This window comes from Branchiostoma floridae, chromosome 1 (assembly GCF_000003815.2).
Source record: "Branchiostoma floridae strain S238N-H82 chromosome 1, Bfl_VNyyK, whole genome shotgun sequence".
Taxonomy (NCBI): Eukaryota; Metazoa; Chordata; class Leptocardii; order Amphioxiformes; family Branchiostomatidae; genus Branchiostoma; species Branchiostoma floridae.
The window spans coordinates 27,116,296-27,141,472 of record NC_049979.1 but is presented as its reverse complement, the minus strand read 5'-3'; the positions used below and the strand labels follow the sequence as shown (position 1 = coordinate 27,141,472).

The 25,177-nt window shown below is 44.6% G+C and overlaps 2 protein-coding genes across 3 annotated transcripts; one reads left to right on the top strand and one right to left on the bottom strand.

Annotated features, from left to right (window-relative positions):
* Positions 1-1,245: 1,245 nt before the first annotated feature.
* On the bottom strand, positions 1,246-12,730 carry LOC118429587 (ammonium transporter Rh type A-like). 2 transcript variants are annotated; one of them, XM_035840136.1, is made up of 10 exons: positions 12,438-12,730; positions 10,976-11,139; positions 9,544-9,727; positions 8,693-8,843; positions 7,800-7,944; positions 6,761-6,924; positions 6,155-6,292; positions 4,083-4,210; positions 3,185-3,341; positions 1,246-1,615 (listed from the first exon to the last, which is right to left on the bottom strand). In XM_035840136.1, exons 1-10 carry the CDS (start codon positions 12,503-12,505, stop codon positions 1,526-1,528), a joined length of 1,389 nt encoding a protein of 462 aa, XP_035696029.1. In that variant the 5' UTR covers positions 12,506-12,730; the 3' UTR covers positions 1,246-1,525. The 2 variants fall into 2 exon arrangements, with proteins under 2 accessions (XP_035696029.1, XP_035696036.1); XM_035840143.1 differs by lacking the exon at positions 12,438-12,730 and adding an exon at positions 11,608-11,822 and having other exon boundaries at positions 1,286-1,615.
* Positions 12,731-15,779: 3,049 nt separating this feature from the next.
* LOC118419540 (arrestin domain-containing protein 1-like) lies at positions 15,780-22,580 on the top strand. The gene is made up of 7 exons (XM_035826012.1): positions 15,780-16,043; positions 16,988-17,116; positions 17,713-17,951; positions 18,297-18,482; positions 19,854-20,057; positions 20,545-20,863; positions 21,683-22,580. The coding sequence occupies exons 1-7, from the start codon at positions 15,917-15,919 to the stop codon at positions 21,775-21,777; spliced, it is 1,299 nt and encodes a 432-aa protein (XP_035681905.1). The 5' UTR covers positions 15,780-15,916; the 3' UTR covers positions 21,778-22,580.
* Positions 22,581-25,177: the final 2,597 nt, after the last annotated feature.

Genomic DNA, 25,177 nt, shown 5'->3' with positions numbered 1-25,177 from the left:
TGTTATCGCGAATTCAACGTTAATTGGTTACGCTGTAAATTATTCTTGAACCGTGAACCCATCGTTGATTGGTCAAGTCGTTGGTAAATTATTCATGAATCGTCATTGGTCCTTTTAATCCTAAGTAGCACGTTATTTGTCATCGTGAATCTATCGTTGATTGGTCAAGCTATTGGTAAATTGTTCATGAATCGTCATTGGTCCTTTTAATTCTAAGTAGCACGTTATTTGTCATTGCGAATTCAACGTTGTTGGTATATTATTCGTAAAAAGCGTGATTGGTCCCTTTAATCCTACATAGCATGCTATTTGTTCTTGCGAATTAATCGTTAAGCGTTATTGACAAATTATTATATTCAACACCAGATTGCCATGGAGAAGTTTTGTCACATACCCCATAAATACAATTGAACAATCCAATAAAATGGTTCTCAAAGCCCTTCGCAATTACAAATCAATCTACCGTCAACCATAATTTTTAAGTGCTGCCAATCTGCCTAATTTTACGGTTAAGTGTTGCCAAGGGGGTTAAGAATTGTCTTTTAATCTATCCTCCTTGGTGTTGCCAACCCTCCTGAAATGACCATTAAGCGTTGCCAGGATTTCCCCATGCAGACCCTCTGACAACACACATCACTCGCGGAGCTGCAGACGTGACCTCTGCCGATAGAGGGCATCGCGGTGCGGAAGCATCTCCCTCAGGGAGACCATCACATTCCGTCGGAGATCACTGCGCGCCCCTGGGAGGAAGGATGACCCTGTTCTCTCCCGTTCTTCTTCTTCTGCAGTCGCCAAACGTGATTAAAAACGTGTCAGTCGATATTCAGACGCCTCGGAGGTCGATAAATTGGTGAATGAGCTTGCGAATGGCGATACATTTTGGGAGACATCCAAGAAACTCTGCATCGAATCCGTTTTCAACGTGCGAAACATTTAGAGCAACGAATAGATTATCTTCTTTTTTTTTGTCCCGATAAGTAATCAAGCCTATTGCCAGCAAGAAAATACGTGACTGAATGGCGCAAGGAACTCGGCAAAAGTATGTAATTACGTGGAGTTACTGTACTACCAAACACTGACGCTAGGTGCGCCTGCGAACAGGTTATCACCACCAAGTCCAGGTTTATGCTACTTGCAAGTCTGGAAACAGATATCTTACAAGTCACTATTCCCTACTATAGCGAGTCATAATGTTTGGCTGTACACTTGGCTCTTACAATGACAAATAGACTACTAATCTGTTTGCTTGTAAAATTACCAGAAGTTTATTAAGAAGAAAAACAACAACTTACAAAGTAGTGACGCAGTAGCCTGGTATCCAGCCGTGCAATGGTTCCCAATCTCTTCTGTCCTCTCCGCAAATACAGAATAGCCTCGAGAGCTGTAATACGGCTGGATACCAGGCTAGTGACGTAGCCAAGTTATGTTTCTCAATGACGACAGTTGCAAGTTGAATGAAGTCTTCTTGATACTACTTTGTTATATCAAGGGACGGAATTAAGTTAAGATGTTTTTGCCCGGTCGTTCACTCTGCGTCCTGAATGACAGACGGGGCCCGGGGGTGGGACTGGGCCCGGGGCTCGGGCTCGGAATCATCGTATTCATCATCTGGAACCTGCGAGGGAAAGAGAGGAAAAAAGCAATTTAACACCATTCTCCTACGTAAAGGCTCACTCGCGGTTTACGCAGGTAGAGGCTCTACTAATAGGGCCTTCACACTGAAATCGAATCAGCAGGAATCAAGCAGAACCAGCCGGAATGAAGTATTTGCAAAATTCGTGCCACATTCGGGGCCATTCCGAGTGGGTATTCCAAATGGGCCTTAAATCCCCTTCACACGAGAAGGAATGAGCCAGAATGCCGGCCGTCGAAGGAAAATCCTTTTCTATTCCTGTGAATTCGTAGTGTATTCTAGATATTCTCATTGCATTCGAGATACTCTTTCGGCCACATTCTGGCAGGATTCGAGATGGCTTGCCGTTTCGGTTCTCCATCGAATGAGATAAGAATGTTTCGAATAATGTTGGAATGCCACAGAATGCGGTCAGACTGCAGAATACACTTAGAAGCCACTTTGAATGCCATTCGATATTTCTCCACTTCGAATGCACCTCGACAGTTTTTGACATGTCAGCCAAAAGAACGGGGACGAATATCTGGAATGCAGTAAGAATGTTTAGAATACAGTGCGAATTACAAAGAATTGCCACGAATAGAAAAGACTTTTTATTCCGACGGCATTCCGGCTCATTCGTGCTCTCGTGTGAAGCCTGACCAGGCAGCTTCCGAGAACGAAAAGTATGGAAAAAAGACACCACTGAAACTTCACAAGACGTAAAGAGAATAGTCGTTGGGATTATTTGTGTATATTTCTACGTCTAAATTTCTGTTTTTCGTTTCCGTAAACAGCCCGGCCGGGCCCCGGCTTGGAAATGTGACCGGGCCGAGGTTTCCACTTTGGTAGGCGTGACCTCTAACCAGCTGTCAGCCAATCAGAGAACCGCCTCAATGTTTTCTTTGAAATCCAATCTCTCATTGGCCGCTGGTTGATTAGAGGCCACGCCCAAAAATTTGAAGAAAAAAAACTCAACCCGGTTTAGCAGAGTCGTCCCAAGTTATAGGCAGCATGCCTGGTGGCACCACGAAATCGAATTTCCAACACTAGATAGAATTAAGGTACTGGTTGTTGTCCAGTGCGTCGGTCTTACATATAGAATACAACACGGTGTATTCCGTATCGCCCAAGGTGTCAGCCCGACCGCGGGTCGGATCACCCGAAGGCCGGAGGGTGATCCGACCCGAGGGAGGGCTGAGACCGAGGGTGATGCGGAATACACCGTCTTGTATTTTATGTCATACCCACCTGAGAAAACCCATGTTTTGATGCGAAATGCGAAGTTGAAAGTGAAAAGTTGAAAAAATTTGGTGCCCTCGAACAAAAAATGTTGCGACAGTAATGTTCCAACGTCTGAATCAGGTCGTCTGAAACATTCGATGGCGCCGCACTCGGCCCGCTCGAAACAGTTCGATTTATTCGAATGGAGCCTGTGTGATACGCCTTTCGAACCGGTCTGATACGGAAGTTATGGCCCGGTCCGGAACACCCGTATCGAACGTTTTCGCGTCACTGGTATGAAATAAAATGATTTATCTGTGTCAAAACAAGTTGGAGCGCTCTACGCACCTCCCAATATACTCTGTCATCGAACAGCTCCTCGGCCTGTAGCCTGTCCCAGACCGGCAGTTGGAGGATGATGCCCGTGACGGCTCCGCCCAACACTGCGACTCCAAGGGTGACAAACAGCGCCGCCATCTGGTATTCTGCCTGATCTCTAGCCGACCTGAAGTTATGATATTTAATATTTATTTATTTGCAAATCTATGCCCGTAGGCTAATTGCAATGATACAGACAGTAAAAAGTAACAAGTGTCTATTCTATATACACACACGTCGGCTTTCTATGTACATGCTTCTACATTCTTTACTGGGTGGTTTGACTTCTTCTTTGGAGGCAGTGGCTGATGAAAAGTCCCACTTCTTTAATGATTAATAGTGGGTTCTGTGATTTTAACAGAATAACCAGGGGCACGTGTGTGGACCCTCTTATTACACTCACTAAAGGTACATTACCCCGCGAAAACAGCGTTTATGGTCGATTTTAACAAGTGTCACCACCTATGTCTCCTTCAGCCCCAACTATGCAAAAAGAAGGTTCAACAAAGTTGCGCACGTTCAATAGCTGGGAGCCTTTATAATGGGTTAATGATTGGCCCAATACTTGAGCCATCTATCATGCAGGTTGCATTGTTTCCCACAGCCCACAACCCAGCATAGCTTCCTTAATAGCAGCTACGGTCACCAGTGAAAAGGGGGCCCCGGCGGGTAGTTAACGGGACTTTTTCCACTTTCAGGCGTGTCTCCTATAGCTATTTTAGGGCACGGTGGGGTCCACTGATTTTTTTTCAAACTCGCAGCTAAAATCAACCCGGGTTCCCGTTGAGAGACACTGGGAAGAGAAGAAAAAAAAAAACCCGGTAACTACCCGACGGGGCCCCTTTCTCCAGTTGTGACCGTAGTTTACCTTTCACCGAGATCACACAGTTTCAGGCGGCACGCCACCGCTCCGGCCACGCCGGCCAGCAGCCCCGGCATGCCGTGCAGGTTGTTCACTCCGCACGTGTCGTGGAGCTTGTGACGAGCTAGGAACGGCTGAGGAGGAAAACACACATACAACAGACTGATGAGTAACGCCAGTTCACCTTTATCCGCTAGGTAACCTATATTCGTTGTAAGGTTGTTCACACCGCATGTGTCGTGGGCCTTCAGACGAGCCAGGAACGGCTGAGGAGGAAAATACACAGTGAGACTTATGAGTAACGTCAGTTCACCTTTATCCACTAGGTAACCTATATTCGTTGGTAGGTTGCTCACACCGCATGTGTCGTGGAACTTCAGGCGAGCCAGGAACGGCTGAGGAGGAAAACACACAGTGAGACTGATGAGTAACGCCAGTTAACCTTTATCCGCTAGCCTAGGTAACCTATATTCGTTGGTAGGTTGTTCACACCGCACGTGTCGTGCAACTTGTGACGAGCCAGGAACGGCTGAGGAGGAAAGCACATAGTGAGACTGATGAGTAACGCCAGTTAACCTTTATCCGCTAGCCTAGGTAACTTATATTCGTTAGTAGGTTGTTCAATCCGCACGTGTCGTGGAACTTCAGACGAGCCAGGAACGGCTGAGGAGGAAAACACAGTTACAGTGAGACTGATGAGTAACGCCAAGTAACCTTTATCCGCTAAGTAACCTATATTCGTTGGTAGGTTGTTCACACCGCATGTACATGTGTCATGGAACTTCAGACGAGCCAGGAACGGCTGAGGAGGAAAACACACAGTGAGACTGATGAGTAACGCCAGTTCACCTTTATCCACTAGGTAACATATATTCGTTGGTAGGTTGTTCACACCGCATGTGTCGTGGAACTTGTGACGAGCAAGGTACGGCTGAGGAGGAAAACACACGTACAGTGAGACTGATGATGAGTAACGTCAGTTAACCTTTATCCGCTAGGTAACCTATATTCGTTGTTAGGTTGTTCACACCGCACGTGTAATGGAACTTCAGACGAGCCAGGAACGGCTGAGGAGGAAACACAAGTAAGGCAAGACTGATGAGTACAGGCTTCCTTCCCTACTGCACTTAATAACATGTCTAGATGGTAACAGGTTGTTTCGCAACAATGTCAGTTCGCAACCGTCAGTTCGCAACAAGGCAAGTCTTTTCGCAACAAGGTACAAGTCGTTTCGCTTCATTTGAATGTTATTAATCTTGATAGCCTAATAGTATTAGAAATCGTATTCCTAACATAATCATACTCCTTTCGCGTAAAAATTTTACCGGGTGCAAAAGACAACCCCGGCGGCAGAGGAACATGGGGCCGCATGGACCTGACAGCCCGATGATTTTCATGCGCCGGGCGGTACAGTTTCATACGTGCACAGGTAGGAGTATAATTATGTTAGGAATACGTATACGATTTCTAATACTATAAGGCTATCAAAATTAATAACATTCAAATGTTGCAAAACGACTTGTACCTTGTTGCGAAAAGACTTGTAATTTGTACATGTTGCGAAAAGACTTGCCTTGTTGCGAACTGACGGTTGCGAACTGACATTGTTGCGAAACAACCTGTAACCGTCTAGATTTACCCAAGGATTTTATCTGATCGGTTTCTAGTTACAATAGTATATGTTGGTCATAGTCATATGATTCAGGACCTACAAATAGCTAGCTCTAAGAGGCATGAATGAAGGGATTTCATCGTTAAGTAAATAAATGTCGGTAAATGTTCTTGTAATATCTATGTTTCCTATGTCTCTAGTATGTGTGTGTTTCCCATGGCTCAAATCCATGTCCTTGCAGATCTTCGAATTCTTCGGATATGAAGTATGTCTGTAGCAAATAATCTTTTTTTATACAGCAAGGCTTGAAAGCATTGCTGTTCGGAAGCTAGTGCATTTTGCAATATTTGAAGGAATGAAGACCTTTATTGTACATTTTCCCCCATGTAACAGGGGGGAAAATGTACAATAAAGGTCTTCATTGTATACTTGTCACAACAAGGACATAAACACATTGATACCGTACCTGAACGTACGTAAATCCCATAGTTGAAAGCGTCCCGGCGGCGGTGCCAATCAGCAGCGCCCCCCAGGGTTGAATCATCATGTCTGCAGTTGTCCCGACAGCAACCCCGCCGGCCAGCGTGGCGTTCTGTACGTGAACCTGGTGGGATGGTGGTGGAGTATGAGACATGAGATGGACCCAAATACTACCACAGGAGCCACAAAGTCATGTCAACAGATCCGACTGGTTAACATTTTAAAATGGATTTTGAAGTTTACTTGCTCAAGAAGGCCAACGGAGATAGACTTCACCATTTTCCTTACGCATGGTCATACAGTATTGTAAAATTCCCAGTCCAACAGACAGCAATGGGGGTGCATGGCAATGTTGAGAACCACAGACAAACAGACATATAGACACGCACAAATACCTACATATATAAGCAGACAAGCTAAACACAATAACATGAAAATGTCATCTTCACTTTGACTTTTTTGTTCGGTTGGTATCCAAGTACTAGCCTTTAGGGATTTTTATCTGGCGCTTAGTCTTTTTTGGTACACTTGGTCAATTTTAATATGGACAAAGTGCCAGATGCGACGAATCCGAGAAAAGATTATAGCTTACCATGTTAACTTTTCCGTCCTTGTCAACTGCAGAGGATATGGCGAAGGTGATCACAGCGCTTGCGGCCAGAGACAGGTACGTGTTGATTACGGCCCTGTACCGTCCGTCTGCTACCGCCAGGGCGCTGTTAAAGGATGGCCAGTACATCCACAGGAACACCGTACCTGTGGAGGACAGGAAGGGGTCATACATTCGCACTAACCCCAAACCGAACCCTATCCCTAACCCTAATCCTCAGACCTTTACCTAACCCTAACCCTAACTCCTAACCCTAACTCTACCGCCAGGGCGCTGTTAAAGGACGGCCAGTACATCCACAGGAACACCGTACCTGTGGAGGACAGGAAGGGGTCATACATTCGCACTAACCCTAAACCGAACCCTATCCCTAACCCTAATCCTAAACCTTTACCTAACCCTAACCCTAACCCTAACTCCTAACCCTAACTCTACCACCAGTGCGCTGTTAAAGGACGGCCAGTACATCCATAGGAACACCGTACCGGGGGAGGACAGGAAGGGGTCATACATTCGCACTAACCCCAAACCGAACCCTATCCCTAACCCTAACCCTAACCCTAACCCTAATCCTTTACCTAACCCTAACCCTAAAAGTAACCCTAACTCCTAACCCTAACTCTACCGCCATGGCTACATGGTACATCCACCGTACCTAGGGAGGATAGGACTGAAATCATACATCTGCACCCTCACCCTAACCCTGATCCTAACCCTAACCCTAATTCCCTGACCCTAACCCTTGCCCCTTACCCTATAACCCTAGCCCTACCCTAACCCTAAACTTAACCCTAATTAACCCTTGACCCTAACCCTAACCCTTAACTCCTAACCCTAACCCTAATTAACCCTTGACCATATCCCTAACCCTTAACTCCTAACCCTAATCCTGCCGCCAGGAAATTTTCTCTAGTACTAGCACCGAGACGGAACAGACATAGGACGGTATTGGTCAAGTTACAGGTGATCACAAGTGCGCTCGCCTATCATAATGAAGAGGTCGGAGTGATAGTTAACTCACCTATCATACTGAAGAGGTCGGAATGGTAGTTGGCCCCTTCTTTGGCGCTGTCTGAGACCTCGGGCCTGTACAACATGCGGGCCACCGTCAGTCCGAAGTACGCCCCGAACACGTGCACGAACATCGAGCCTCCGATGTCCTGCGCCTGTCAGGGAATGCGAGAAGTTAAAAAAAGGGAAAGGTTTCATCGATGAAGGTAAAAGGTCCGGGTAAAACATGTTCAATATACATGGAAATGTTACTCAATTAGCTGATGATACGGTTCAGATACGGTCAGACATTTCAGTTAGCATCCACCGGACAGCAGTCACTGGCGAAAACAGCGGATATTGTCCGAAACGTCTGACTGTTTAAGAGGGAAGGTTTCGCGTGCCAACAAGCAATGACAAGACAGCGAAAACTTCATCGCCCACCTACAGGACAACTTTGACTTCAAAGAGAAATGCTCATGTAAGATCGTTCATACTAAATCCGATAGCGACGTTTTCGGAAGATCTTGCTTAACAATTGCCAATATATCAGCAAGTTAGTAGACCAACAAAAAGTCGTTGCCTCTTACGGCGCAGTCATATTCCTAGTTGGCCGTTGTACGATTTTGTGTCGTAGAATTTTCAAGCAGGCTACGACAGAACGAACCGCCGACAAAGATCAAATATCGCCTTTTCAAGACAGCTTCCTTTTTTTGCGTACAACACAGCACGACTATATCCCAGGAATACCCTCATTTTGCGATCGTACGACGATCGTACGTCTATCGTACGAATAATATGACCGGCCCCTTAAATATTGCAAAGTTTTAAATTGTATTTTTGTTTACCCAGCGTTGCCTGAAAAACAGGTTGTTATGTACCTGAGTGTTACTGCTGGTAAAATAAATAAACTGAAACTGAAACCTTGAACTGGACGGTCCCGATCCATTCGTTCACGGTGAGGAAAGCGATCTCCAGAAACGCCATGACCACCAGCTGCACGGGAGTCGTCTTCCCCAGCACCGCGCCGTACGAGATCAGCACGGCCGCCGCCGAGAAGTCAGCCGTCAGCAGGCTGGACAGCAAGGGATAACAGAACAGTCCTGATCATCCAGGTATTCCATTGCCTTTGTCAGTTTGTGCACACAGCCGACTATCGTTAATCACATAGCGACCCAAGGTATGGAGGGCACTTTTGTACGCACCAGTGTACAACTTTGACAGTTTGTAAGATACACAGTACACAGTATATTTGCAGTTTCAATTTTCAACATTCGGTAACTTGTACATATTGGTAAAGAAGACTATCGTACGTGAACCTTTTGTAAGTTGTATCATAGTCCTTCATAAAGCCCTTTTTTTACAGACAGTCTCAGACTATGTATCAATCGTTGCATTCAGGACGTAACACATTGCTAAATGGATGGTCAGGACGGGAGGTTGACGGAGAATGAATTGAAAAGAACTTTCCCTTTATATCTAACGTTACGCAATGTGGCCAGTACTAGCGGCGACATTTGCCTTCTCCTTCGTGATTTTGACTTTTTTTGAAATTTTTGATGTACAATTAGCTTTGACATTTCCATGGCTATTCTTCCAGCTGAGCTCCTATACATGAAGAACACCAATATAATATCATATGACAGAAGGTAAATACATAGAGATACAGACCTATACTTTTATACTACAAATAAAAGGAGATACAAATTCTTTCTCGCTTTCTGTTTCTCTCCCACTCTCTGCGCCCAACGCCCCCCAAACACACAATACAATACCTGCTGATATCTAAGTTGATTGTGTTGTCTTCCATATATAAGAATCCCCTCATGAGCATGGCCCACTGCAGCACGAAGGCAGCCACCAGCATGTTGAACCCCACACTGCCGTAACCGTACATCTTCAGAAACGTCATCAGGAAACCGAAACCAACAAAGACCATCACGTGAACGTCTTGGAACACTGTGGAGAGAAGAAGAAAAGTAGAGAACCCGCCACATGTGCGATGGGGCGGTGTGAGCGGATCAAACCATTCCGGACAAAAATGGGGCAGGGAATTTCCCGAGCAGCCTAGTATACCCTGCTTCGCCTATTGAGTCAGTGAAGTCAAGCTTGCCTAAGCTTGATGTTTCTGACTTAGGGAGAAGAGATGCTGCTACAGTTATCGCTATGGGCCGCTCTTCATCTTCATGATTTTAACATCAGGCCCTACGAACCTGATTTGAAAAAGAAAGAGATTCTACATTCCTGGAGCAAACCTTAACAAACACTACTTATCCAACAAGAAATTCATGTATATTCCTGATTGGGAAAAGAAATTGTTTTGACTGTGTGAACTTCTTTCTTCTTCTTCTAACAGGAACCAATCAGAGCAGCTTGACAAACGCTACGGGGAAAACATTCTGCATTTTCGCGAAGATGTTGCATTTCTTGTCTTTTTATTCAGCGCTGCCAGAGAACAAACTTGGACCAGAGCCAACGGGAACAAACGTGCACAGACACACCAAGACAGACAAACAAACCGAAAACATTGCCTCCGTTTGTACGGAGGTCATAAGTTTGACAGCAATATTCAACCGATTGCTTGGACACTATGACTTAGTACTAGGGCTGGGTATCGGTACGGTGTACCGGTACAAAACCGGTTTTTACTCAGTGGACTGGTCCAGAAAAACCGGACCTGAAAAAATCCGGTACACCGGATCTTGGACCGATTGGAAAATGAACAGATCATATGAACAGGCATTCAGACGTTTTTATGCCTACCGGTCGAGGAAAATAACAACAGCGAAGTAGAGTAGAGTCTATAGTAATTTCTGCCAACTTTTACAGTCAATTGTACAGAGGCAGTTAGCTTTGTAGGATTTTAAAACGACAGTGGAAATCGAATACTACACAAAGTAGATTTCTTTGTAGCAAAATGGACCATTGTTTTGAGTATTGTCCATTCACAAGTTTTCACATACTGAATCAGGTCCAGGTTCAGGTCCGAACCTGGACCTGAACGTCTGGACCTGAACCGGACCTGGACCTGCATTTTCTGTACCGGTACCCACCCCTAACTATAGTACTATATAAAGTCACGGAATACATTGGACACTTTTTTCTATATCATCAATATTTCTGTCGTGAGCATGTTATAAGATTTGTTCACCTCAAATTGTGCTATCAAATTAAGGTTTGGAACGATTTTGTGGCGTTTGTACGTACTCGGGTAGTAGTGGTCGATAGTCGGGCCGGCGGCGGCAATACCCGGTCCTGCAGGCGGGCCATACCGCACGAACCCCGCGAACAGACCCAGGAACAGCGCCTGGAAAGCCAGCAGGAACGCCGTCAGCCTTCCCCGCCTATCGGGCCGGGAGTCTCTCCCTATGCTGCAGACAAGAAACAAAATTGAACGTTGGGTACACACTTGGTCTATATGAATATTTGGTAGGGTACCGTAGTCTTCTTGACATTCATTGTAATATTGTTTTATTCTCAGTTCTTTTCATGTAACTTGTTAGTTTGCGTTTGGGAATAGGACAGGAACCTTCAATAACAATACACACACACACACAAACATGCAGACACATACACGCATACATAACGTTACATACACACGAACAAACAGAAACACACAGACAGACAAAACCTCACACACTATCACGCACGCACAAGAAATTCGAAAACATTAGGCACTTGACAAGCAGACACAAGTAGAAAAGTTTGAGCTTTGAACATTTGGTTCCACCCAATTACTGCCGACTCTGCCCTGAAAAAAATCAGTAATCGAATGGTATCCAGCGGCTATCCCCAAAAGATCAGTCATTTCAGAACTCATCTCATACAGTCATACTTACAGTGGTGCGTAGTTGCTTGTCATGACTGTAAATAAATCGGTGAAGGAACCGAAGGAAACCACGCGGTTCGCGTTGTCCGTCAGTTTGCTTAGGTGTCTAGATCCTGACCCTACAATCCTTCAATATACGGGCATAACGGCACAGGAAACCCTCTCTTCTGTGTGGGATGTTGGCGTTACTCAATTTTCAATGATTTTTTCTGTCATTGTACTCGGCCGTTGCCGATCGAACATTAGAAGAAAAGAGCGCGTTACTACTCGAGCTTTCCTGACACATTCTATGTTCTGTTCTACTTGTCATGAGAAGGCTGTAACGTTATCGTGAGCCCCTTTTTATGTGCACAAGCTCAAACACATACAAATAGACACCGAGAAAGACACACGTTCATACACAAACACGCTCATATACAAACACAAACACAAATGACGTTACATGTATAACGTCAACATAACGTCGCATGGAACGTTACACATAACACCGTGAACTCACACACACACACACACACACACACACACACACGCGCGCGCGCGCGCGCGCGCGCGCGCGCTCACACGAACGCATACGCATACACAAGCATATTTTAACAGCGTTTAGTCACTCAGATTGATAAAGAAATGTCACCAGCCCGGAGAATGGCAAATGCACTGTGGCAGCGAGTAACGCTATGTGATAGAACACCGGGACCCATGAGGAGGGGTAGTGTGTACACTGTACAATATAGGGTCCCCAGTATAGACCAGCTAGGATGGCACCCAGGCTATATATAACGTTATGTATACAAACATGCACGCATGCCATCGTGTCAAGAACAGGGCATACTCTATACTCACAGCGTGCTGCGCTCAGACACGACTCCATGCATGGGCACTGCGGGCCGCTGGTCAGTCCGTGTGGTCATGGCTCAAAATAATCACGTTTGAAAGGGAGAACAAAGTACATTGACAGTGTCCAACATTCAACGATGAATAAGTTCATAACAATCCCATATGAAATCGCTAGATGTCGCTGTGTAGCGTATTGGACAGGAAACGGAGGATGTTCAACATAACGTTAGACATGAACTGTGGTGTTCGACGCTGTAAGACTCGGTAATGAAATGAGTATGAAAACCGCCCCTTCGTGACTCGAGAGTTTGTACTCCTGAGTAGTCAGCTGTCAGGTTGACAAAGGTCACATAAATTTACTTGGACCAAAGTCCAGCGTCGTATGTACATATAATCATGCACTCAGCACAATTATTGATTCTGGGAACCTAAAGCTGTGTACAATTGAACTCACAAGGCTATTCAGTGCTGCATTAAACGTTGATCGATTATGCATATATGTAATACAAGAAGAAATTTCTCTTCGGGATTCTGATGTAAACGCACTTATGTGTGCGCCTGTCAGCGTGTGTTTATGTGCGTGCGTGTTTGTATACAGGTGTGTGCATGTTTTTTGTGCACATGCGCGTGTAATTGCGTGTGTATGTGAAGGTAGGAGTATATGTATGTGTGTAAGTGTGTGTGTGTGTGTGTAAATGTGTGTATGCATGTGTATGTGTGCATGAATGTAAGTGTATTTGTTCATGTGTGTGTGTGTGTGTGTGTGTGTGTGTGTGTGCGTGACTGTGTGCTTAAATTTATGTGCGTGCGTGTGTGTGTGTGCCAGAAGAGCGCCGTACACTATTTCTAGCTGTCCAATTTAAGGTTCGCAGAACAGAAATTCTATTTTGTTTGTTGCCATATAGTGATTCAATCCCCTAGTATTCCTACCCCCCTGTCCTGTCAAATGGACTGATTCTTGACTTTATTCGGATCATTTAAAGGCCTTTGCTTCCGAGTATACATGGTCCATAAAACCCTCCCTCTTGTGAATGCATGCAGTGATTTCAAGTATGCTGATGAATAGTATGAATTGTTTTTCTCCAGATTATTCCCCCCGAAGCTGTTGTCAGACAGCCATGTCTTTAAATCGCCCGCCCGAGTAGTAAACGTCACTAATTTACTCCCAGGCAACTTTGCGCAATCATTGGCTATGCACTCCAACAGTCCGGTCCTCAGAATCCGTATTTACTGGTCAAAAACAGCTGATAGCATCAATCTGTCAACACTAGATGTCGTCTAATATTTCGATAATGATATAGACATATTTGTAGCGGTGACCCGGGTATACGGGAAAAGCATATCCGGGCATATTTTGAAGCGGATACGTACGTATCGGAACCACGAGGGTAGTGCGCGCAAAACGTCAGCTGTATATATACAGTGTGTATGTCGAGTGTGGATCGGATGTGTGCAGTTAGCTGTTGTTTCCGGTTGGCATCGCACCTGACCCATTGATCGCCCCGGTAGTGTTTCGGCTGATCTGGCCAGCGTTCGGTGTCGACCCCCACTGCACCTCGTCCACGTTCCACCGACTCTCCCGAGGCCTCGCGCTCGGTCGAGAGTTGACCTCCTCCCGCCACCAACCCGTGTGTGATTGCTGGGTGTAAAGAAAGCGTAGCTGCCGCCCCACTAGAGCAGAGCATCTAGACTGAGAGCGCGCCTCGCCCTCCAGACACATCCACACGGCACTGTCCGAGACAGTCTGCCATCTTTTGTTTTGGTAGATGGGGACAAATTCGCAAAACCTTAAGTACGTTTTAGTAAAAGCTCTACTAACATGTTACATGTGGCATTTCTGGTATATTAATGGTATAATGGTACATATACCATTATGTACACTGAAAATGATTCAGAAATGCCACATGCATAATATTAAGCTCTAAATAATTATATATTAAATATATTCCCATATAAATCAATTTACCCCCAACCTTAGGTTACATTGAGTTGAGTCTGTGTCTGTCTGCTTATGTTATGACCAGCATCCGGGACATAAAAAAACGTGCGAAGAACGGCAAAGAAAGCTAGTTAAACACATGCGAAACATAAATAATGACACATAAGGGGCTTGATAATTTTTGATAAAGCACATGCGTTTGTTTGATGTTATATGTTGTGTATGTTACAAACTGTATGTGTCCAAGTATTATGTGTATTGCTCCTGGAAGAGTAGTTGTTGCAATGATATGTGATTGTCAACAACTAAAGGAGTCAATGAACAATAAACAATAAACAATAATTCTTAACAAAACCGCCGCCTGCAGTTCCAAACACAGTCACCAGGGGCGCAAACTTACAACACTTACTCTCTGCCCCTCAAAGCTCAGGTCTAAAGCATGTCCAGAACAAACGCTACCGAGAACATAACCTTCTTGGCGAAGGTAACCACTAACCCCTGATGGCTATACCGCTTCTTCCTCTTTATGGTGACGTATCAAAATTTGCAGCTATTTCTTCCACCGCGGTGCGATGTTTGTGATGACGTCAGCAGGCATGCCGCAGGGCACCCCGAGTCAACAGTCCCAACCCGTCAGGTCACTTCTGTAGATTACACAAGCCCCCTTAGCACAGCACGGATTCTCCTGAATCAACTAAATTAGTATTGGTAGCAAATTAGGCTCTAAAGCTCAGCGTCGTCAGTATTTTTGCAATGGACATTGGAACTTGGATTTATTTTTACAATAAACATTCCACCAAGGAAGACATTTTCTTGTGAATTTAGATGCACAATGCGTTGCAGTTTGAGCGGCTATGTGGTCTTTGACAGGACGGTCTCTTATATGTCTGTTTGCGAAGAAGTTGGCAGTTCCAGAAATATGTTGACCGCTGAACTTGCGGTCTGGATGGGTTAACTAAGAACACGGTACTCGGCCCTGTAACAAGGCTCTGCATTTCGGATCCTTCCGCGAGTACCAAAATCCAGGTGGGCTTTTATCCATTCTGTTTTTATTGAGTGTCGACTTCGACTATTTTGAACTCAGACACGATTTTCCTAATGTGTTGTTTTGTTTCGTCAAGAAACGAGCTCTATGTTGGCATCATGGTTTTCTTGATATTTCATATTACTCAATTACGTGATATTGTTACGTTCCACCTATGTACAGTTTTATGTCCATTTATGTAACCCACCATGTTCTCAATACAGGCGACATATAGATATATGTACGTATACATACGGAACCGGTTTCTTTTATCAACAGCTATTACGTAAGGACAACGTATGAAATTGATTTTGTTTTTGTTTTTTATATGCTTTGTAGAAATCGTTCAAGAAATCAACAACAAACAAAGGACGGTCACAGAATTACGATTTCAACTTGTGACTTGAAAGAGACGTGACTCAATCTGCACACCTATGTGACTCACACCCCAACTGTAATGTCACACCCAAATGTTGTGTGTGAAATATTTGTCTTACCATTGGTGACCTTATTCAAACCAACATGACGACCATCGGAAACATGCAGACGTTTGAGGTGGAGATGGACCGCCTGCCGCCAGTTTATCAACCGGGGGAAGTTGTTGGCGGGACGGTCAAGTTGGAACTGAACCAGAGTATGAAGCTCAAAGGCAAGCATGCATTGTTGACATCGCCGGTGTGCGTTTTTCTGTCTCGCTTACGTCCGTTGTAGTTTTAAGTTTGTCACACTCCTGTGTCTAAATACTACAGATTTCGAGAAACTCGACACCAGAAATAGATTGGACTATATCTTTAGATCTGACAGCATGCCAAGATTTGTTAATACATAAAGATCGCGACAAGTATATCAGTAAGACTTTCTTATTGTCCTATAGTGTCAGTAGAATTTTAAAATTCATTCTGTATCCCTTTTTGTAGCTATAGTTTACAGTTGACCATACGAAAGTCACTGTACTTTTTGTCGTATATCCATAAAGCCAGAACGGTACGTGTATGTAGTTCCAATGCAACGTGAACCAGTATGTAGTTTCCATGTAACGTGTATGTAAAAAATTAATTCCAATGTAACGTGTATGTAGTTCTCATGTGGCGTGTATGTAGTTCTCATGTGACGTGTATGTAGTTCCCATGTGACGCGTATCATACGGTAGTTCCCATGTAAGGTCGTGTGTGTACATGTAGTTCTCATGTGACGTGTATATGTAGTTCCCATATAACTTGTATGTAGTTCCCATATAACTTGTATGTAGTTCCCATATAACGTGTATGTAGTTCCCATATAACTTGTATGTAGTTCCCATATAACGTGTATGTAGTTCTCATGTAACTTGTATGTAGCTCCCATATAACGTGTATGAAGTTTCCATGTAACGTGTATATGGTTCTCTTGTAATGTATATGTCACGTGTATGCAGTTCTCTTGTAACGTGTAATGCCATGTTGATTTTATTATATGGATGACGTCCGCACCCGCATCAATTCCGCCGTTTGTATGTTACTTGTAGGTAACGTTAGTTCCCATGTACCGTGTACGTAGTTCCTATGTGACGTGTATGTAGCCCTCATGTAAACTAATACTGCCTTGGGTCTGCAGCTATCCGAGTGATCTTCCAAGGCCAGGCGTCTGTGGAATGGGACGAGCTGACCTGGACAGACATGCCCAAAATGGCGGGATCTGAGGTCTACCTGGAGGAGACCAGGACGATTTACACTGCGGCAGGAGGTAGGAACAAGACGAATTAATATAATAGATATGGTTTATATAAATGCGATCACATACTTACGAAAACACATACATACGAAAATACAGCATCCTAGTCAACGGCCTTAGCCGTGGAGTGCTGGTCGTAATAGCCCATACGTATACAGTACGTACTAAAAGCACCCACGTGCAAGGCAATATAACAGTCGACCAAGGAGGTTATATCGCATGATATCACACTCCTTGAGTCGACAAACGCAAGTCAACCGTACGCGCGTATACGTATGTCAAATCTTTCAGAAAGGACACATGAAGCCACATAGTGTTTCTTCTTAGAAACTTTACGTTGGTAACTACTATATCACTATCAAAAGCATCATGTCAGAATTGCAATACGAAAAAAATCAAGTCATGCTGACCACAAATAGTATAAGGAAACACAAATAAACCCACACATATACGCTAAATCCACACAATCCAACACGCAAACGTTCACCAGCACACAACCCCATACGCTAACACACAGACCAAAAGCAGTACCTTCATTTCATAGAGGTAACAGGTGCTTGTGTGTTGGTATCTAGTAACTGGTGATGATACAGTACTTCCTCTTCCAGCCTTCAGCAAGAGTCTGCTTGGTCCGTTGGGATCGTCCCTAAAGAAAGGCGCGCACTCCTTCCCGTTTGAGTGCACCCTACCAACGGACGTACCCGCTACGTTCAAAGGGGAGTTCGGTACCATAAAGTACAAGGTACAGGCGGTGATCGAGAGACCGTGGAACAAGTCGAACTACGTGTCACAGGCACAGTTCATGATACAGGACATCTGTGACCCGAGCACGGACAGAGGATGTCGGGTGGGTATAGCAAGATAAGAATATATAGCCTTCTTCGTAGACGTATCTGGATCAGTGACGTTTATTTTTTGTGGGGAGCGTTGGTTTTCGTTGTTCAACATTGGCAAAGGCGTAAAGGCGGGAAATTAAAGGGAGTTTTGTCGCATGCAGGCACAGATTTTACCTATGGCTGCGGGCTGCCATCAGGTCCTTAAGCGTGTAATGAAACGTAACAAGAAGCAAAAGATGTTTCAAAAAGTAGGATAGTGAGCATTTAGCTGATGAAACTATACATGTATCAACAACACAAGGATACAAATGAATTCATTCTACTAACATACATTTATCTACCCCACTGCATGCCAGACGCCGTCGGTGGCTTCCAAAGACAAGACCACGGCGCGGTACTGCGGACTGGTGTCCCGGTCCGTGGAGCTGGAGGCCCGGACGGACCGCGGGGTGTACGGGCCGGGGGACCAGGTGCAGCTCACCGTGCACATACGGAACCAGTGTGGCTGTAGGATTACACATACCAAGGCTACACTCACACGGGTAGGTCTGACACACGCACACCAAGGGTATACTCACACGGGTAGGTCTGACACACGCACACCAAGGCTACACTCACACGGGTAGGTCTGACACACGCACACCAAGGGTATACTCACACGGGTAGGTCTGACACACGCACACCAAGGCTACACTCACCCGGGTAGGTCTGAATCACTCACACCAAGGATATACTCACCCGGATAGGTCTGACTTACGCACATCAAGACTATTCTCCTTACACTCATACGGGTAGGTCTTAATCCCTCATACCAAGGCTTCACTCACCCGGGTAGGTCTGAATCACTCACACCAAGGATATACTCACCCGGATAGGTCTGACTTACGCACATCAAGACTATTCTCCTTACACTAGTCATACGGGTAGGTCTTAATCCCTCATACCAAGGCTACACTCACCCGGGTAGGTTTGTAGAATCACTTCGAGACTACACTCACCGGGTTAGGTATAACTAATAACACACACAAATGCTACACTCACACGGGTAGGTCTGACTCACACACACCAATTATCCACTCATTTGGGTAGGTCTGATTCACCCCAAGGCAACACTGGGTAGGTCCAACCGTTGGACCGTTGGACTCACACTAAAGATACACTGACACGTGTAGGTCGGAATCACTCACAGTAAAGCTCCACTCATTTGGGTAGGTCTTGCTCACACCAGGCAGCCGCAATGTGTTCCACGGCCGCGGAGCCAAGCCTGAAAGTCCCCCAAACAGTCCGTGAACAGGGCCCCCTTTTCCAGTGAGACCTAAGCCTAACCCAGGTAGATCTGACTCACCCGCATTAACTGGCTATACTCATTCGGGTATAGGTCTGACTCAAACACACCAAGGCTTCACCCGGTAGGTCTAGCCGCTCCATATGTCACAAGGACACGTGAGCCTTAATGATGTCAGTCCATCCATAGGCAAGTATCAGTTAACGTGTGTGTTTCACATGTGATTGTCACAATTTTGCAAATCCGTTGTTCCTTAGAAATCATAGGCTTTCTGCATCTCACAGGCAGCAGGAAATTAAAAGTTGTGATTTATGATAACTAGAATAACGAACATTTTACTCCTCGGCCCAAGCAGAGGTTAGGCTCTGGCTGTTTTTTTAACGCTTTTTTTAGTCGTTTTTATCGGGCTTTCTATTTTGTATTGTATCTTGCTGTGTCAAAACCTGGCGGACTTCAAGAAACATTACAAAATAGAAAGCCCAATAAAATCGACTAAAAAAAACGTCAAAAACAGCGGGAGCCTAACCTCTGCTTGGAGAGTAGAACATTTTCTGTCTCGTAACATTCTTGAGCAGGGCTAGAGTAACCATCGCATGATGCCATGTTGTTGTGCTCGATATTTCTTCAGGACATAATTTACCGCGGGAAGCTGAAGAAGAAGGGGAGTCGGAAGCAGCAGAAGAAGCTGGTAACGGACGTGGTGCTGAGTAGCCGGGGACGCGGAGTGGACCGCAGACAGAACATGCAGTGGACCGAGCCGCTGGCCATCCCCGCAGACGCGCCCGTCACTCTCAAGAACAGCAAACTTATCTCCGTGGAATACGAACTCAAGGTAGGGAGGTCACGCAGCTCCGTTTAAAAGAGTTTCACATCAACAAAGTAGCTTCGTCTGCCGGCAGGAATATAAACTTCAAGTATCTGAAGTGGGGAAATTTACTTAACATATAAAGCCATGTTCAACCGTGCGTGCATATTCAAGTCCGTATGAGGTACGTATGGAAGTCTTATCCTCTACCCGGTCGCTGGTAAAACAGTAGAAATTGGACACATATAGACAAATTACATGCCAGAGGTGTTAGCTGTCGCAGGAGTACGGTTTGTGACCAGGCAACTCCTCTGGCATGTTATGAGTTATAATAATTTTAGTCCAATTTCTATTGAACCCTAGCCCTATTGCTATCTTGCAGAACGCTTACCTCTCTGGGCCGCGCCTGTTTCAATGAGCTACACGTATTTTCTCGTTACCTGATATTCACCATATCATGCCGTTAAGTATAAAAGGATTTGCTAAATCTTTTATCACATCTTTATTACTCCAGGTTTCAGCGAGGGCATCCGACCCCAAATATGACTTGGATGTTTACCTTCCACTGAGAATCGCCTGTTTTCCTGACATTTTATCGGACATCCCGTCCCCTCTCCCCTTCAATGCAAGCTTCCCCTCCCCAAGGGGAACATCCTCGGTATCTTCCAATACGAGCTTCCCCACCCCACGGGGAACACCCTCTGTGTCCTCCAACACAAGTTTCCCCACCCCAGGGGCGACCAGCTGGACGTCAGACCGGAGCGGCACGTCGGGTCGGGGTGCGTCTCAGTGGGACTCGCCAGGGGGCGCCGCTGCACTGCTTCCCGAGGAACGTGAGTGGCGGGCAGGATTGTCCATGAAAGGGTGGCAAGGTTGTTAAAAAGGTGGTGTGGATTAGGCCTCTGTCACACATTCAAGACCTTCCGACGACTTAAATGTCCTAAAGCAATGGTCTGGAATCCGTCTCTAGCACATCACTGCAGGAATATGACTTTCTTACCTTAGATTTTTCAAAATTCTTTCCCAACCAAATAAACTGCTAACCATGGTGTAGAGAAGGTCGGGAGGCCATGGTCAGCCATGTGTGACAGGGGCTATACAACTTACAGTAGGTGTAGGTAGCTGCTCGTTGTAATCATATAGAGTCCACTTTCGGTAACATCTGATCTAGAAGACAAGAAAGAAGAAATTACAGAACATTTTACTTTTCCTACATCTTAGATGAAGTTTGTTTTACCATCTAACTAGCCTCCTTTGCAGACTCCTATCAGTGCTGGCTTTTACATTTAGACTGCCCAGAAACTCCCTCTCCCAGCCATAGCCCATGTCGAAAATCAGGAATCAGCGCTCCCCATCCTGATAAAGAAAAGCCAGCACTGCTGTATAAAGACTGCAAAGGAGGCTAAGTAAAAGAAACTTCATATAAGATGTAGGAACATGCAAAAAGTTTTGTAATTTCTTTTAAAAGTTTTGTAACTTCTTAAATTATGCAAAGAAGGCTACCATTTGATTAACATTTTCATACAGATTATCGTATGTGTCCTACAAGAAGAATACTACTGATGCCACAACATGTTCAGTTCCTTAGCATTTAACGTCTCCAAAATTTCCTGTCTTTATGTCCATATGAATATCTGTTTCTTTCTCCACAGCTCCACCTTCATACGACGAGTGCATGTCTCCTGGCACAACAACTACATCTTCGCCGCCGAGACGGAAAGCACCACTTCCTCCATCCAGAATATAACAAACTATTCCAAGGAGTTGTTGCTTTCCCTGGACTACACTTATCACATTACCAACAATTACACGAGTTTTGTTAGTAAATTATTTGAAATAATTTTTAATGTTTCCCTAATGTACCAGTCATGTTTCCATTTCAACTTCAATTTGTATAGTACATATATCTTGTAGTTGTACATGTGTGGTTTACTCATCAGTGATAAAGTAAATGTACATGAACTTATAAATCCATGTCTTTGTCTTGTTGGTCTGTTTCGTTTGTGAAGGGGGGGTTGGCGAAAGCTTAACGTGAGAGTTTCTACCACTTCCGCATCTTGGAATTGACAATCCAACAATTTGCATTCTTCTCCGATATAAAGGCCAAGCAGACACAAGCGCAATTATTCTTTGATGTCTAATGCCCCAACAACGTTGTTATGCCACCAAATGGAAAAGCTGCTAAGAAAGCCGACAACTACAACATAAAGCAACAGAAACGATTTATTTTGAAACGATTGTTGAGTATAATGATTGCACAAGGTGCTTGATCCAAAACAAGGTGGAACCTACGTGGTATAATGAACACTTAGTAGGACAATGCACTCATTGTCTACTCAAACCCTGCAAATATGAAGACGTAACACAAAGAAATTGAGAAAATGATTTTTACTTAATCTGCTTCACCAAAAGAACAGGTTGACAAACATGATCAGTTTGTACTTCTACTAGTATCAGAACTCTTCAACAACACTACGCAGTTTTACTTAGTTGGACCTACATGTAAAGAAAAGAAATATTTATCAACTCAGCTATTTTTTAGATAAGTAAGCTTATGTCATACCTGTGACGCGAAAACGTTTGATACGGGTGTTCCGGACCGGGCCATAACTTACGTATCGCACAGGTTCGAAAGGCGTATCACACAGGCTCCATTCAAATAAATCGAACTGTTTCGAGCGGGCCGAGTGCGGCGCCATCGAAAGTTTGAATACCTGATTCAGACGTTGGAACATTACTGTTGCAACAATTTTTGTTCGAGGGCACCAAATTTTTTCAACTTCTGGCACATTTCGCATCAAAACATGGGTTTTCTCAGGTGGGTATGACATAAATAAAATACAACACTGTGTATTCCACATCACCCTTGGTCCCAGCCCTCCCGTGGGTCGGATCACCCTCTGGCCTTCGGGCGATCCGCCCCGCGGTCGGGCTGGTACCTTGGGTGATACGGAATACACCGTGTTGTATTCTATATATATATATACATTCACAATGTATATTAATGGATCTTTGTACCTCGGTAGCTCTGTTCTTTTCATTACTCGACAAGAATTCCAAACAAGGACAACTAAGAAGGCAACGTGGTGTCAAGCTGGAGTGTTTGATGTTAGATGTTTGACTGGATACCCAGTTCCCATAGTCTGGTTCAGTCCAAGTTCTCCCGGCCGGTTGGTTGAGTGTGAACAGTCAGGCCAGCCATCTGCTGCTGTAGACCTCCAACTGTACATAAACAGGGTGTTTAAGATTAAAGGGGCATTCCACTCCACACGGGAGTTTTATTTTCCAATAGATATTAATTTTAGGAAGTAATAAATGCATAATACTTCACATCATACGATGAAATACCCAGTTGCTCCACGTGCCTCAAAAGCATTCAGTCTTCTACTAAACTCCCCAAGTACCCTCTAATTGAATTATTCCTATGGCTGAATACAATGCAAAACTTTTAGGTAAGGTTACCAAACTAATTTCAGGTTCGCTAAGAAATTTCGTCTTGTTCTTGTATTCTTTGCTATCTTATGAGCAATTTGCCTTCTCGGTGTGCTTAGCGTACCTCATTTATTCCAAAAATATGTACGATAAACAAAGTGTCTATGCGTATAGGAAATGCATGGGTAGGGTCTGCATGGGTTTAGTGAGTGTCATTATTGTTTTATAACAACACATCACGCAATTCATCCCAAGGTGAATTCCACAAAATTTGGCTGATTATGTATTCATTGATGCATCATTTAATGGAAAACAAGACTCCCTTCAGGAGTGGAATGCCCCTTTAAGAAGGCTTTGACAAAGATATTGAAAGCATAACACACTGTAACTCCCAGTCAGGTAAAGTCCTACTACTTAGGCTAACGTCACATTTCCAAACCGCGGCCCAGCCGGGCTGTTTGTGGAAATGAAAAATAGAAATGTCTACGTAGAAATATACACAAGCAATACCTCCATCTTCATGGATGCCCATGACTTTTCTCTTTACGTCTTGTGTAGTTTTGTGTCTTTTATATCATACTTTTTCGTTCCCAAAAGCTGCCTGGCGGGGCCCCTGAAATGTGACGTAGGCTTTACAGCATGTGTACCCTGGCTTGTTGGGATGCTGAACCAGAGATAGCACTTACTACCATCAACCTTGTAGTCTATGTTTAATTCATGTGCCATATAGCCTGGCAACAGCTTTTAGTGTTACACGTAGCTACTTAAAAACAGCAAACAAAACCTGTACAGAAATATTACCAATCTACACTACTAGTGGGCACCAGTATGGGACATTCAGTCCAGAGGATCATGATCAGGCCTGGACCTAAACATGTTCCTGTTGAGTAGTACATTTGTATATCATATATTTGGGGCTAGGCATTACTACAGGTCTCAGTCAGAGAAACTGGTACAAAGTACATCAATATCTTAATTGAAAATCTTGCTACTTTGTCCACCTGTGTTCCTACAGTCTAGTTATCTATCTTGATCAATGACCAAAGGCACCTCGGCATTCAGGACAAAAAAAATCCAAAATGGCTGAACCTACCAGGCTGGGGTCTCCCAGAGGCTGTCAGGGTCCTCATCTGTTCTGGTGTCAGTCCAAGAGTCCCCCTACCACGGCCTCGTCCCAACCCTGCCACTACTGCACCACTGAGCTGGGCAACAAAACCTGCAGAAACATGGCGGTCAGAGATGGCAGACTTCACCCCCTTACCCACACTGCACCAATCAGTTGGGCAACAAAAGCTACAGAAACATGGCGATCAGAGATGGCAAACTTCACCCCCTTACCCATACAGCACCTTCGCATGGCCATATACTTGTAGTGGTTTCACATCAACAAAACACAAAACACAATAACATTTCAATCTCCGTCATGTATCCCATACTGCAGTCCATCACTTTACTTCTTTATTTGGATTTATCACAGGGTGAAGGGGAGGCAAAACAGGTGCAAAATGCACTTATCTAGGCAAGAACTGCAACCACAGCAAGTGGTCCAGGTACAGGGAAGATTGATAAAGTAAATGGTACTATTGTTATTGGGTGGGCCGACTACTCACTCTTTGCAGCCAGGGGCTGAATTGCAAGGAGCTTACAATAGGCGGGGCTAAATCTAAATCTAAATCTAGATGGTACTAAATTTGTTGTATGTAGCCTTCAAAAGT